General features: G+C 38.2%; 1 protein-coding gene across 1 annotated transcript; it reads right to left on the bottom strand.

The window, feature by feature from the left end:
* Window positions 1–1,215: 1,215 nt before the first annotated feature.
* Window positions 1,216–12,411, bottom strand: LOC117960732 (monocarboxylate transporter 12-B-like). Its single transcript, XM_034898861.1, has 9 exons — window positions 12,148–12,411; window positions 7,265–7,439; window positions 6,048–6,151; window positions 5,426–5,569; window positions 4,365–4,460; window positions 3,981–4,131; window positions 3,029–3,712; window positions 2,677–2,936; window positions 1,216–1,466 (listed from the first exon to the last, which is right to left on the bottom strand). Exons 2-9 carry the CDS (start codon window positions 7,399–7,401, stop codon window positions 1,279–1,281), a joined length of 1,764 nt encoding a protein of 587 aa, XP_034754752.1. The 5' UTR covers window positions 7,402–7,439; window positions 12,148–12,411; the 3' UTR covers window positions 1,216–1,278.
* Between the last annotated feature and the right edge of the window lie 3,817 nt (window positions 12,412–16,228).

Genomic DNA, 16,228 nt, shown 5'->3' with positions numbered 1-16,228 from the left:
TTCCCACAAATGGATAAATATGAGCACCAGTTTTAGAAAAATACAACTTGATTAAGCTTACCTTAACCCCCTGTTACCATTTATGGAGTAAGGGTTGGTATGTTTGAGTATTTGACAAAATAGATGTTACATAATACTGTAAGAAAGTATTTCTTGTGCAGTCTCAGGCCCAGAACTCAGCACATTGTCTTAGCTTCAAATGTCTCACATGTTTTGATAATTGTTGCCGTAAATAATAATAACATTAATGTATAAAGATATACAGCATATTAAAAGGCAAGGTGAATATTGACACAAAACACAACCCATTAACAAAATTCAAGTCTAAAGAATGTTTAAGATTTTCAGTTTCTTGTGAAAAAAAATGAAACTTGTTGATAAAGTAACCTACGTTATTTTCAAACAAGATTTCTTCTATTGTCTTTCAACAAATATATCACTAATCACAGTACGAATATGACTTTTTCCAAATATGGATTCCTTTGGAGACCAGCTCCAGTGCAGGCTAAAATACAGTTTCATATTCTTAGAAATAAAGGTTGTGTAATCTGAGGTATTGCAGTTTAAAATTATTTTTTTCACATTAATACAATCAAGCATACTTGAATATCTACTACTGGTTGTTCATGATTCTTTATAAGTTTATGGTGAACTGAGCATATCTAGCCATCATCATTACAGTTTAGGTAAAGCAAAACCGGCGACTTTGTTCCAGTCACATTATGGAAAATAAAAATACTTGTTGAAAACGTGTGAAAAGAATATAAACTGTAGTACTAAATTGTGGAGTAAAACCATTAAACATCTTGTTTTTTGGGGGAATCTGAACTCATGGTTCGATGACACATTGGGGTCATTGCTAACATAACCCCTCCCCTGTATAAAAACTGTGTTGCTATCAGTCTATATATATATATGTGTATGATTAATTTTTTAATAGCAACACTTCAGAATCTGTATGAAATCAGTTTAGATCTCAATATAACTGGAAACTTAATTAAAGACAGTGAATGGTAATGGCAAAGTGCTTTCAAGTTTTTGGCGTCGGTGAGGTACGAATGCCCTTTAGTTTTACAAAACAAAAGATCCACATCAAACAACAAACAGAAAACTCCTAATGCCTCATCATGAAAAAATTATGCCATTCTGCAATTATGCCAATAATAATGATAATGATAATGAATGAATAATAATGCATATCAAAATAGCACCTGAACAAACCAGCAGTGGTAAGGTGCCCATCCGTGCAGTTGGAGGAGCAGCATCTTGATTGTTTTGTCATATGATGCCCTGCTGAGCTGCAGCAGCAGTGGGATTGGGATTTAAATGTGCAGCTGAGTCAGACTTGGACGTCTGGCAGCGTCTGACGAGCATGGCAGCTCCGAGAACCACAGAGCTGAACATGAAGCAAGTCCCGCTGAGAAAGAAGGTTGCCTTGTAATTTCCCGTCCTGTCTACTAACCAACCTGGAGATACAGAAACAGGAAATATGTGTTATCCCTCAGCGGACAACAATACACAAGATAAGAGCTACAACAATTGGTCGACTAATCGATTAGTCAATTGATATAAATCGCACAATATTTTGATGAACAATTAATCATATTTAAAATAATTTTTTGATTAAAGAAATGGAAGAAAAAGCTGTTACAGGCTCTCAAATACAGACATTTAATGCTCAATGGGTTGTGGGGCTCCAAGACGGCACCTAGCTGTAATTCCAGGACTCAAGATCTCCCTTCCTTGTTCTCCTCAGTTTATGCACAAAACTAAGAGCAAATGTTTTGTAATGATGGATGTTATGACTAGTGAAATGGACAGGAAATCATGTGTACTGTTCTATGGCACGTGAACAAATAAACTGCTATTCTCTCTCTGAAACCAGCACATGGTACAAAGACTAAAAGGCCAATGTAATAATTACTGGCAACATTTGTATCCTTTTTAAGAAAGAAGGCAGGGCAAGATTCGAGCTAGAGATATTATGAAGCCAGCAAATCATCTCAACTCTGGTCTCACTTTTTTATGGTTTTTATGTAAAGATCTCAAAAATAATATGGCAGTAGTCTCACAATGTCAGACCCATCTCCACAGTGTTGTGGAGTACAGTCTGGCTGAAAAGAAACAGAGAAAACACGCTGTGGATTGTTTGTAATTCTTTAAACCAATCCCAGTCGTCTTGGAAGATGCTAAGTTCTGGGTCCAGCGACAATGCTTCTGCAACATTGCTGTAGCATGGGCAGCACTGTGGCTAAGTGGCTAGTACTTCTGCCTCAGAGCAAGAAGGTTCTTGGTTCACAGCCACGTCGTTCTGGGCCTTTCTGAGTGGAGTCTGTTTGTTTGAGTTTCCTCTAGGTGCTTCCCACCCCGGACAGGACTACAGATGGAAAATAGCCAAGTGGTTAACACTGGCACATTTACAGAAAATGTTGATTAATGCATTGTCTATATAATATATAATAATATTCTAAGAAAATAAACTTATTTTGGAGGTTTTGTCAAAACGTTTTTTAACCCTTGTTTAATGTGTAATGTGTTATGAAGAGGCTCATTCCTCCTCAGGTTTATCCTGGCAATGTGCTTATTTTGATCAACACTAATGTGACGATGGTACCCACAAGAGATTTACAGGATACCTTATAACATGATATATTTAATGAATTCATGAACACTTACCTCCTATGGGTGGGCTAATCAGGTAGGGGATGCCATGCAGGAAAAAGACAACACCCAAAGCGGAGGTCAGGTAGGTGGAGCCTGCAACATCAGAAGTCACCACTGGGATAAGCGCCACGTACGCCCCATCAAAGTACCCATAGAGGACAGAAAATGGGACCAGGAGGGGAAAGGACCGAAGAAGGTGGATGAACATGCAGCAAAGGCCATCCATACCTATCGCTATCATGTAGCTCAGCATGCGATACCTCTTCAGACAGCTAGAGGGAAGGAAATCTATCAGTTTTGGGCTTTGACTAAACACGTGGCATTTATTTCACACAGAAAAAATATACCTCCAGCCCTTACTTACTTCCTGTCCGTGATCCAACCAAAGGTGATGTTACCCACAATGCCACTGACTCCAAATATGGACATGAGGAAGGCAGCCTGCTGGGGCACCAACCCCATGCTGAGGGAATAAGGAACCAGGTAAACTACTGGAGCGCTGCAGCCATAAGCCAAAAACAGTAAGGACACAGACAGAATCAGGAAGTCGGTTTTCACAAGAAATCCAAACTCTTCCCTGGTCTCAAGACTAAAACAGTGATCTCTTGATGAACTGTTTGAGCTCACTAATAACTCTGCTATCTTAGCATCCATGTCAGCTGCCTTGTTCAATTTCATGCTTTCCACCACTTTCAAGCCCTCAATTGTGCTAGCATTTGCTAGTTTGGGATCTGAGCGTTTGAGCTCCCCAGGTATTGTCTCTGTTAGCTTGTTGTGAAATAAAATGCAATCAGCTATCTTCCGATCACACGGGCTTGAACTTGATAGCAGCGCTATGTTCCCCTGAACTAGCTTGTTATTTTTAAGGTCGAAGTTTTTGAGCGCTCCATTGGCTATAAGTAGCCTTTGAGTATCCAATAAGTTGTGGATTTCCAGCTTCTTTGCCTCCACTTGGCTGCAGTCAGCAGGTACTTGTTCAGTGTCTTTGGAATCCAGTGCTGTTATAATGCAATCTTTCTCCAGGTTTGTCATTTTGTTCTCCCATATCCTTTAGAACAGAATAGAAGAAAATATATGGAAATGGATCAATAAATGGAACCGAAAACTTAAAAGGATGAGTTTCAGATTTTTGAAATATGCTTATTTGCTTCTGGGAGAGTTGCATGAAATATCGATAACACTCTTGACACAAACGGTGGTATCAATCTTGTCATCTAACTCTCATCAAGAAAGTAAATTAGCAGATTTTCACAAATCTTGGACAATTCACAAGAAAAATAGTAGATATTGCAGCAGCAACAGAGCTGAGGACTTACCCTTCACTTCTTGTTGGTTCCCTCATCAGAGCACCACAGACACACAGGTTGGAAACAAATCCTCCTAGGATGAGCAGAGCTCCTCTCCAGGAGTAATGCTCTATAAGCAGTTGGACTGCAGGGGCCAGGATGAAGGTCCCGATACCACTCCCTGAAGATGAGGTGAAATTGGAATTTGATGGGATGAAGTAAGGCAAGGAAAGTAAGGGATAAACACTGGTAGAAGAACTTAAAAAAAAACGACTAGAGAAAAGCAAAGAGGAAATCAAAGAAGTCTGGTAAATAGAAAAGTTTAAAAAAAAAAAGAATGAAGGAGAATAGGAGATGGGAAAGTTATGTATAAATGACAAGAAAAAAGCAATAGGTAGGTAAAGATGTCAATACCAGACATGGCGATGCCATAGGCCAGAGCTTTCCTCTCACTGAAGTACCTCCCAACCATCGCTATAGCTGGTGTGTAGCTAAGAGCAAAGCCAAGACCTGTAGAGGATGGATATGTTGCCAAATCTGAACAGAGGTTGCTTGGATGTCAAAGGATATAACACTCTGATCCATCCTGCCATACATGCAACCCATTACATTATATTCCCTTGGCAGACAAAGTGATTAAAGTGCATTCAACCTCCAACCTCCACAGGAACATGAGATGTCATCAGAGTTTAACAACTAAGGCTTGTTCAGTGCCACAGTAGAACTATAATTTTTTTTAAATTGAAAAGAAATTAGACTGTTCTGGGCTTCCATAATACACAGTGTGGTACAGTACATAGATGAACAAAATTGTGTTTCTCGAAGGTACTGTAAACTGTGCTAGAAGAGGGCAGCCCCTCAAAACACAAATATTCTCAAAGGGAGAAAAACGTGTTAACTTATTAAACTACACTGGTCAGATGTGTTGCATTTTTCTCATTGGTCAAGGCACCCTTGGTTTCTCTGTCCTTCATCTTTGTCTTTTTTTGTTTAGGAATTGTATGGAGGCCCTAAAGTCCCATAAGGTGATTTTTCGTATCTTGTGCACAGATGATAACAACTTTAGTAGTTTAGTGGTGTAGTTAGGAGTACAATAAACACTTCCTTTAGAAGGAACTTGACCCTGTGATTTGTGTATGTATGAAATAGTAGGCCATTGTAAACTGGGTCAAGAATAGCGTAGCAGCCTTTTAAGTATAAAACAATAATTCATTGGCTTTCAATTTTCCCTCTTAAGAGGGTGGTGAATTTAAATTCACCTTTATATGATAAAATATCATATATATATATAAAATCAATTGTTTTTAAAGATTTGAGTGTGATTGCTCTCCTTTTTGTACAAATTAATGTGTTAACAATGTATAATTTTGATTTCTTAATTATTGTTATGTACATATTTAGGCATTCATTCATAATTATTAATCCATGCAAGTTTACCCTACGCAACTATAATGAGATGTGAGGTGCTTGTGTACCTGGGAGGATGCCCAGGGAGATGTATAGATATTCCAGACTGGAAGCAAAGGAGCTGAGGACCAGACCAGAAGAAGACAGCAGACCTCCCAGAATCACTGTAGCTCTGCAGGAGAGTCGGTTTCCAAGAAAACCACCCAGAGGAGCTGGAAACAGATTTTTTGCGTATTATTATTTTGCTGATTGATTGAGCAGTTGCCCATATATGTACCCACATCCATTTATGCATGGTATAAGACATGTAAACCTTACAGGGTAAGTTGTTTTTACAAATGCATCATTTTAGAACTAATTTGATCAGGCCTTTTATTACACTCCAGTTTTAATGTACCCATACACTTTTTTTTTGTCTGTTATGATTTGTCCGATGTTTTGTCAGTTTTTGTACTGCTCCTGGCAAAACATTTGTCTTTCTACTTTAACTGTATATTTAATAGCTGTAATAATAAATAAATTAGAACTTGAATTCATAAAAACCATTTTATCTACAAAATATATATATATTTTTTAAAACAATCCTGAACCTGCACCAAACAGACAAAAACAAATAAATCTTGCGTTGCCAAAATTGGGTTTTAACTGCAGCATTGATCTGCCTTCAGATACTGGTGCTGATGGGCTTACCACAGAGCATGGTGGTGGCGTCGATCAGACTGTTGATCCAGGCGGTGGTCAAATAATCCTTCTCAAAGTGCAGCTGGAACTCCACAAAGAACATGGAAACACATCTGGGTACAGAGACAGAGGGAGGCTGGATATAATGCATTTGCAAATAATAGTCTGCAAAAATGGCATAATGACAAGTGTGAATTTTACTTTTATATATATGACTACCAGTTTGTTCACAACAAATTGTGGAAGAGGTAGACACGGTCCGGCAATGTCTTATTAGGTGTCAGCATCTCATGACAAAGCTGATAAACTAGAGTTTAGCGAGGTCTTTGTAAGCTTATAGCTGCAATTCATGTCCACCAATCTTAAGAATCTGTCCTGCTGAACCCAATATTTATGACTGTCATTTTCCATTATAGAACCTCAGAGGGAAATCACCAGTCTCATGTTATCTGACCAGATCAGATAAGACTTTTGTGAAAGTTGAACTGAGAGGAAAATAAAGCCAGCCATCGATCACTTCCCACAAAACAATATATGTAAAAAAAAACTGAAAAAAAAAGAAAAAAAAAAACTACAGACATCTTTTCCCTTACTGACATTTCATCATCATGAAAAAATAAGTAGTCCTACTTGTTGTTTTTAATAAACAAATATTAAAATGGCGATGGCAGTGGAAATCACATGCCAGCTAACAGTTGATTTGTGGAGGCAATGTGCTAGCTGCAACTTGTGAGATGGAAACATCTCAACAGGATTCCAAAGCCTTTGTGGAAAAAAAATACTGCTGCTGAAACAAGTTCTTGGCTTAAACAACGTGAGCTGACTGGGAATGCAGTCATGCTAAGTAATACCATAGTGGTGTTAATGACCACAGCTAAGAAGAGCTACATGGCAGAACTGTCTCCCACACAACACTGCACATGCAGAAGCTACAAATCTCTGTGTTCACAGGTAAAGTGATGTTTTAATGCAATATCCATGACTAATGTTGTTCCATGTTCAAGTACAATGTTTTCATATTTAATACAAAATAAAATCCTCTGACAAGGAAAAGCGGTAGGTCACATTCAAAAACCTTCCGGAACCATAAAACCATCCATTCCTTAGGAAATGAGCTTACACCTTTAGGGAGGTTTAATTGTCCTAATTGCCCATCAGATCTATAATTGCATGCTGCAGTATATTAATAAGTTACTACAGACACACACACGCACACACACAGTCACCTGGTCACTGCCCGGATGCAGATGGTGGCGAGGAAACAGCCAGCGACGATCATCCAGCCCCAGCCACCTTCCGGCGGGGCCGTATCTCCCGGTGGTCTTCTGCCTCCTTCAAGCTTCTCCACCTTGGTACCTGCCATCGCTCCAGCCAATCACAAGGCAGACGGACATCAGTGTCCTGATGAAAAAGTCGAACATTAAATAAGTAGTTTGTTTGTCATGATACATAACAGCAATACATGAATAAGACAATTTTCCGTCTGCTGATAAAGCAGGTATTTAAGAACAGCCTCTTTCAAAAGATACGGTATCTTATGTTCAAATATAAGAATATTTTTTAGAGGATTAGAAGAAGAAGGAGTGGGTGGTTAGTGTGAGCCAGAATTATAAGATAGTTAAGTACGGGGCAAAAGAACCACTCACAAATATTCAAGTAGTCCTGGAGTATTGTAGTTAAATCAACCAAATGAAATTGAAACTTCAATAACAACTCAATTGTTGTTTGCCAACCAAAAAAGGAGGAAGAAGAAAAATGTAACTGTGTTTCTGTTCAGCGTGAACGGTAAACTTTTCAGAACTGACCTGAAAACACTAAAGTCAACACATCTTCATTTTTAGATGCATTTTCAGATTCGTCCTGCTTAGCATGGGCACATCTTTATCAAGATAAAACTTATATATATTTACTACTTTTATATGTTTACTCCAAGCAATAATGTGAGCACTTGTTTCTCTGCTCCTCTTTTTCCTCATTCATGTCTGTTGCTGTAACTGTGAAAAACAACACTGGTTATATATATATATATATATATATATATATATATATATATATATATATATATATATATATATATTAACCTTTCCATTTCATTACTGTGCAATATTTATTTATTTATTTTTAGAACTTAATCATTTCATTTCATCACTGTGTAATATTATTTATTAGTTTTTTAACAGTTATGTACTTTTACACAACTTGCATTCAAAGCTATTTTATATATGTATACAGTGGCTCTACAGACTCAGGACTGTGCGCCAGCACCCCCCGCCGCTCTCTTTTTTCTCTGCACTACCTACCCTTTATGTCTTTGACTTTATATTTACAGCAAAGGGATTGTTTCAATCTCGTTGCACAGGTACCGTGTACTTGTGTATAATGACAGTAAAGGCATTCTATTCTGTTCTGTTCTATTCTGATGGTTTAGGTGTTGTCTTGTCTTATTGTGGTAGTCTGTTTTCCTGTCTTATTTTGGTAGCCTGGTTTTCTGTACAGTCTTGTCTAGTTTTACTTCCTGTGTTTTCCTGCCCTTGTGCCCCATGCCTCTTGTTACCTTGTCAACGTCTGTATGCAGTCTTTGTGTTCCCCTTGTCTGGTGTCACATCATTGTGTGTGTTTTGTCTCCTGTTTGGATTGTGGTCTGTTAGTCTTCCCGTGTCCTTCCTGTGTTTTCTGTTTTACGTGGACTTTCTTTTTGAATGGCCATTTTGCCTGCTTGTTTCCAGGACTCCTTTTGTTTTTGTGCATTTTTTACATTAAATCAAAACTATCCTCAGTTTTCGCTCTGCATTATGGGTCCGCCATTCTCCAGCTTTCCATAACAAGAATTATTTTACATTGTCGTTAGTGTGTTTAAAATGTTTTAACTACGCAGACTATTGTTTAGGTGTACACCCTTTGACCCCACACACTAATTACCATCTAAAAAAGAGAACATGGCCACTGCCCAATGTGAGTCAAGTGCAGATTCAAGTCAGGCATGCTCAGAGTTAGACGATTTACGGCATAACTGTCATACAGAAATTTGTAAAATCCATGAAATAAACTTTTCTCATTATTCTTGTAAACGTTTTAGCTATCTACGGTTGTTTGATTGCTAATGTTAGCTGAAAACGCCATTCAACTAATAATCTTGTAGTGTTTGATTGCTAGCTTGTAGCCAGCAGTGAATAAACTTCGTTATGTCTACACGGGAGACTTCAGACACCACACGGACAGCTGTGTTCTGCAGAAGTTCTCTGACGACTCTGCCATTGTCGGCCTCAACACTGATGACAACGACGAGAGAACAGAGGACTGACACAGAACAAAATCACCTCCTGATCAACGTGGGGAAGACTAAGGAGATGAACATCCAGGGAATGGACATTGAGAGAGTGGACACTTACAACTATCTGGGTGTTCACCTAAACAACAAACTGGACTGGACTTACAACACAGATGCTCTGTACAAGAGGGGTCAGAGCAGGCTGTACTTCCTGAGGAGACTGACGTCCTTTGGAGGGACAGGCTCCCTCCTAAAGACTTTTTATTAACCTGTGGTGGCGTCAGCCATCTTCCACACTGCGGTCTGCTGGAGCAGCAACATCACTGTAGGGACAAATACAAGTTGGACAAGGTGATCAAGAGATCCAGCTCTGTCCTGGGCTGTCCTCTGGACTCAGTGAGGGAGGTGGGAGACAGAAGGGTCCTGGCTAAACTGACAGCTATGCTGGTCCATGAGTCACACCCCCTGCACCACACCCGGTCAGCCCTGGAGAGCAGTTTCAGTGACAGGCTGCTCCACCCCCGCTGTGTGAAGGAGAGTTTCCGCAGATCTTTCCTTCCAGCGGCCGTCAGATTGTACAACGAACACTGACTCTGTGCAATATATTCTATATCCCATGTGCCATTATCATCTGTGCATTTGGGCAATTTAATAATTCATGTGTAATTTATTCTATAATACTGTTTTGTACACCTATCTGTCTCTGTACACATACCTCTCTTTGCTCTTATCTTTGCTGTTGCAAACCCAATTTCCCCTCTGTGGGAAAAATAAAGGTTTTTCTTATCTCATCTTATCTTAAGTAGGTCCATTTTTACTGTATTGACATTAGGCTAGAGTGGTCTCTTGTTAGCATCTTGGATGCTACATGTTGCAAAGTGACGCATGCGAGTCTCAAATCTGCACTCGACTCACATCAGGGAGTGACAAACGCTCCCACTAGTGGCTAAACAGGAAATACGTTTTTTTGTTACTGTTCTCATTGTGAAACAGGTGAAATGTCAGTACATCATTTATATATTTTTATATGTTTTTAAGTACCACATCACCTTTTTAGGAGGATTTTAGCTGGTGTTTTTCCGTGTTGCCACAATGTATGATCTGAAAAATGTTATGGTTAATGAGTCTTCTTTTATGGTTTGAAACACTCAAACAAATGGTGGTCTAACATGAGATCAGAAGTCAGAGGTGAGGAGATTCCCTAGAGATGGTAGTGGCTGCGTGTCTGAGCTAGATCCTGGTTGTTTGCATTTCCTAATCACACCCAGAGGCTAAGCTCCACAGTCTTTTAATGCATCCTTTTTGTGTGTGTTGTGTGTGTGCAAACGAATGAAGCAGTATGTGTTTACATTTCAAAAGCTCTGGTCTTCACACCAGCTGTGCCAGTTTGGCATTTCAGCTTGGTTTGACCTGGGCCTTTACATAAACACAATCAGGCTTGAAAGATCTGGACAAACAAGCCGTGTGTGTGTGTGTGTGTGTGTGTGTGTGTGTGTGTGTGTGTGTGTGTGTGTGTGTGTGTGTGTGTGTTTTTGAGAAGGTTGGAAAGGGAAGATACAGTTTCAAAACAGCAAACTTTCAATTAGAAGATAAAACATTAAAAGAAACTCTGGCAAACTTAATGAAAACATACAGTGAGTATCTACAGAACACTGAACTCTGTCTAGCTGAAACTGCTCTCATACATGCACCCGTCCAAAGGTTTACGTGCAATTTTTTTTGCCTTGTCATCTCGACAAACATGCTGTAAGGTTTTGCACGTGTGTGCATGTGCGTGGACGTGTGTGCTGATTGAAAGCATGTGCAAGTCACCAACAGAGAATTTCCCTCCTGCTGCAAAGGCTCAAAGCCTTAACAACAGCAGAGTTCACACAGTTCCTCGCCAGTTCTTTAGTTTGTATTATTTCACAATGGGTTAAATAAATGTGAAGTTTGTCACAAAAAACCCAAAACATTTCAAATCTTGAACTGCTCTCTACATATTCACCAACCTAGAAGTCTAAAGATTAAGGTAAATTGTTTTGTCTGTGAAATAAGCCTTTACAATGAATGTCATTCACATACGTTTTGCATAATTTGACCAATTCTTTTGTAATTTAATACATTTATTTGTGTTTTGTGGCAGTATGGGGATGTTTATTTTTTGGATAACAGAGAAAAAAAGGACCAAAGTATTAAATATTATTGAGTTTACTACCATGTATGATGTAAAATGTGGGAAGTTTAATCTGAATGTTAATACAGAAATGAAGGCAAGTGGGCATATAAGTGTAATTTGCAGTGGGGACATGTCCCCACCACTGGTGGAAATGGTTATAAATTGGGGTTATAAATGAAGTAAAATGCATTCATTTGAAATGAACAGGTACATTTAAAGTGGTTATTTCAACAAATATGAGCCACAGGGGATGAAGACGTGTACACTCAGTGGGGATTAAATAAGAAAAGTTGATCTACTGGAGATATTTGAAAGCAGTACAGCATACCTGAGCTTACACATAGCGTGTCCGCCCAATGCTGAAATGAAATCAGCAATTTTGTATGTGTGACTTGCGCAGTCAACGTTTATGCTGAGCTGGCCTTTTTTGGTAGCCTATATATTGCCCTTTGATGCGCCGTTAGGCTTTTTATTTCCTTTTTTATTATCTAATCTGACCTCATACCAATCCCCCCATTACATATACAAGTGTTTTTCATTTTGCCCTGAAGTCCCTCCACTTTTCGACACAAAGTGACGTCCTTGCAAAGAGGAGGGGAGAGAGAGCTGACTGAGTCTGGAGAGAGATTGCAGTCAAACAAAACACAAAAAAGAAGCGAAAAGAAAAGTGCGTGTTTACTTACATTCGCTTCCGTTCGGTCGGTGCTCCTCCTGTTTCACCGCTTCACTCCTCAACTGACTAGTAACGCAAACAGGCGATGGACATGAAAATAAATAAAAACGAACAAAGACAAAGACCATGTTTCTCTGCTGCTGCCTGTCGTGCACCCTGAAGGTGCTCTGCAACACAACTAAGCCTGCAAACTGAATATATGAGGGGAGGAGGAGGGGATCTTACCTCAGACTAAGCCAATGTGTCTCAATAGCAAATAGTTCCCCTTATTTTACTTAATGCTGCGTTTTTATGGCTATATTTCATGATAGTCCCGTAATGTTAGATAGGGCCAAATGCTGTGCAGGTATTAAAGAGCTGGATGCACTTTATCAGCTTTATATCAGTGGTAGGTTAAAGGTAAAGCACACACAAAAGTGGTGAAAGGTTTTCAATAAAACAAATGTTAATACAAGAGCTCAATGGCCTACATCACACACAAATAGTACAAAGGCAACAGCCATTTTAGCAGCTGTAGCTAACTTTTATCAGTTCATTTCTTAGCATTAGCTTGCGCACTAAGGTCCACAGTCTTTTAATGTTAGCGTCAGCTAGGTGCCTAGCTACTTTTATCTTAGTGTCAGCTAGGATAGATAGCTAATTTTATGTTATTATTTATTAGTTTTCATATGAAGCTGAAAGAGAATGAGCTACTGAAAACATTAAATGTCAAATTTGTTTTTACTTACTTTTATAAACTGCTAATCGCACAAATATAACTACCTAATAATTAGGTAGTTATATTTGTGCATGTAGGCCTACTATTTTTAGTCAATTGTGTGGCTCTGTAGCATTAAGCCAAAATTATAAGATAGGCTTTAAAAAAGTAATTATAGCAACAAAAATAAATTAAAACACAGAAATCTGTGTAAGAATACAACACGAGAGAAGCTCTTTTCTACCTGCAAAGCAAAGGATGTTATACAAATTACTTTACAATATCCTATCTTATTTGTTATATTCTTATACCTACATATGTACAGGGCTTTGAAATGCCTTTTTGGTAAATAAACTTGCTTTGCATTACAAATTAAGATTTTATGGCAAACATGGATTAATGCATTATAGATCAAATCCAATGTGTAAAATACTTATTTATGTCTCTACCTCAACCAACTACAAAGAATACTTCTCACACATGATTTTATCTGTATTAATTATGTAATAGTAGGATAAGATACACCTTTATTGATCCCCCGTGGGGCAATTTGGATGTTGCAGCAGTACAACAGAAACACCATACTATAGAAAATAACAGAAATAGGTAATAAGAGGTACATCAACTTAAATAGAATAGCCTACGATAACAAATATAAACTCTTACTATATGCAGCAAGGCAGAAGAGATTAGGAAGTGAGTGGTGTGATTACCAGTCTTTATATAATAGAATATTTTGCGAGGGGCAATGAAACATGAATATATAGTATAATATGGCACATGAACATGAAACATGAAATAGTGAGGAAAATGAGGCACATTGCACTGGCGTTATGTAGAATAACAATATGATATAATGTGTAATACAACAATTCAAATTCCTTGTATGTGTTCACACTTGGCCATGAAAGCGGATTTTGATATAACAGTGTACAGTAGAATATAGTATAGTGCAGCAATATAGAATAGAATATCAATTCATAATATGTACAACAACAGTAACAATTGTAAGCAATGTTTCTGCTTACTTTGAAGTACTTTAACTACATTTTTCAAATAATACAAGACTTTTACGTGGTTGCATTGCTACATATAGACCTACTCCAGTAAAGAATCTGAATAATTTGGCCATCACCGCCAGTGCCCTTTATGGTGACTTGTATTAAGTCTGTTCTGAAAAGAGACATTAATGACTTATGTGTAGTGTTATGGCACGTTTTGTATAGGTTATGCAGTACAGTGCTTACAGTACCTATGACAAATTCCCATAGTCTTTTTTTGTAGTGATATTCTATTGAGGTTAAGGTAAAGCTACATCTTGGATTGGATTGCCATTGAATGCAACTTGGGTACATTTTATCACCACAGCTTCACTTGTAACACCTTAATTGTTGTGTAAACCAATGTAGTCAACAACTGTTGTCAACTGTTGCGTCCTGTAGGATTTTCCGCTCCAACAAACTCATACAATTTCTCCTAACCATGATAAATCATTTTAAGGAAACCACTATCATTGCTTCTGCTTTTTGCTTGTGTAATTTGTTTATCAGTGTTTTTTTTTTGTTTTTTTTCTTTCTTTGTTTATTTACATCTTTTTATAAACTGTGCAAAATGAGTAAAGAAACATCCAGAACACATATCTCTCATCCAGTTTTAGTTTAATTCCTTTTGTAGAAAAAAGAAATATCTTCAATTCAGTACATACGCATTGCACAAGGCAGGGAGCCATTTCTTTTTTATTTCAATTGACTTTTTTTTTTTTAACCCTTTCTGTTTTCAAACCGGAGTTAAAAGCAGCAGCAGTACTGACACCAACAACCAGCACTTGGCTTCCCAAAACTTTCACACACAGATCCAGATCGCAGAAGAGCCAATGAGAAACCTGCACTGAAATCTAGCAGGCAGAAAATGATCATCCCGGCTGTGGACATCAAGAGCATCAACGCCAGTTAAATAATTAGTCAACGTACCACATTTCCCCTTCACTTCTCAATATCAAGTAGGACTTATTTAGCATGGCTACTTTCATTCAAAGTCAGGAAGGAGGCTATTTATTTAAAGTGACAATAAATGTAAAGAAAAAAATAGATCAAGTTTGTGGGTTTAACACATGTACATTATGCCAAACATTTAAACAATCACTGATAAACATCTAGACATGTATCTATTCCTAATGAGGAAAATCGCATCAATCGTATACCACAAGCAGGTTAAAACAGACTCCTAAAAGGATTTGCTAATACTATTCATCACACCTCTGGTAAAACTGTAGAGCAAAGTGGTTTGTCTCATTTCATCTTCTGTCTGCATTGGGATTGTAAATGAATTGCTGAGTCATGTTTGGGAAGCCAGGCCCTGAACAACTGAAACAACATAATCAACGGATAGATTGCTGGTGTAGAATATATCATATTAATATTATTTACAAAATCTCTGTACAATCAAATACACAAGGGTGAAAAGGTCCGCCCCGCTAGTCAAGCATTCCAGAAGACAGTTTGTAAAGGCTGGATGTGTTCACACAACAGGATGTTTGACCAGATTAACGACCTCTAAGGAAATCCTGAAGTTTTTAGCAAAGTGGGGTATAAAGCAAACCAGAATGTCACACGGGACATTTTGTCACTGTTACTAGTATGCAACATGAGAATTGACAGCAACAAGGAGTTTACAGTTTAATATCTATCCTAAACTAACACTGTCAAGATAAAAAAAAAAAAAAAAAACTAACGAGGACCCTTGATCCAACAGCAAGCAGTTTGGATGGCATGAGGGTCCATCATGACCAAACCAATCAAAAATAACTTCAGGTAAGCATGGTCATGTCACAGAGATCACACAAAAAAAATGCTTGGTATGCTCATTTTGATGTAAAATTCGGCCATAACCATCCTGTTGCGAACATCCATCTTAAATTGTGTTAACAACTATATCAGCAGGACAGAAACTTCAAGAGGAGAAACTCTCCGTCAAGATTTAAACAGGATTTCTAACTGGGGCAAACTAACAGGGTTGTGTGTGTGTATATATTATTTACATTTACAAAGAAGTCAAATTAACACTGGTAGCTTTAGAAAAAAGGGGAGTTTGTTGAAGAGGACAAAGGGATTGATGGATAAGTTACTGCATAGCCCGATGATTAGATTTTCACCACGGATGACATGGCGTTCGGTGGCGCTTTAAGCCAAAGCTTTTTGCAATACCGAGAAACACATACTTATCTGAGTACAGGTGGTCCCAGTGGGAATTGAACCCAAAACAAAGTGGTACTCAGGTTTAAAAACCCAAACTCACAACTCAGACCATCATCAAACAAATAAACACCCACATTTTTGACTCATGATCACAGAAGAATATCTAGGCTTAAAAGCTAATTTACTCAAATGACTGATTT

Source organism: Etheostoma cragini, chromosome 17 (genome assembly GCF_013103735.1).
Source record: "Etheostoma cragini isolate CJK2018 chromosome 17, CSU_Ecrag_1.0, whole genome shotgun sequence".
Lineage (NCBI taxonomy): Eukaryota > Metazoa > Chordata > Actinopteri > Perciformes > Percidae > Etheostoma > Etheostoma cragini.
The sequence above is the reverse complement of the archived record's forward strand: the minus strand, read 5'-3'. Positions and strand labels throughout refer to the sequence as shown.

Excerpts from the sequence above, each read along its gene's own strand:
- LOC117960732 (XM_034898861.1), bottom strand. The coding sequence starts at position 7,401 with ATGGCAGGTACCAAGGTGGAGAAGCTTGAAGGAGGCAGAAGACCACCG. Across the intron at positions 5,570-6,047 it reads CGCCACCACCATGCTCTGTG|CTCCTCTGGGTGGTTTTCTT; the intron begins GTAAGCCCATCA and ends ATCTGTTTCCAG. Across the intron at positions 1,467-2,676 it reads GATTAGCCCACCCATAGGAG|GTTGGTTAGTAGACAGGACG; the intron begins GTAAGTGTTCAT and ends CTGTATCTCCAG.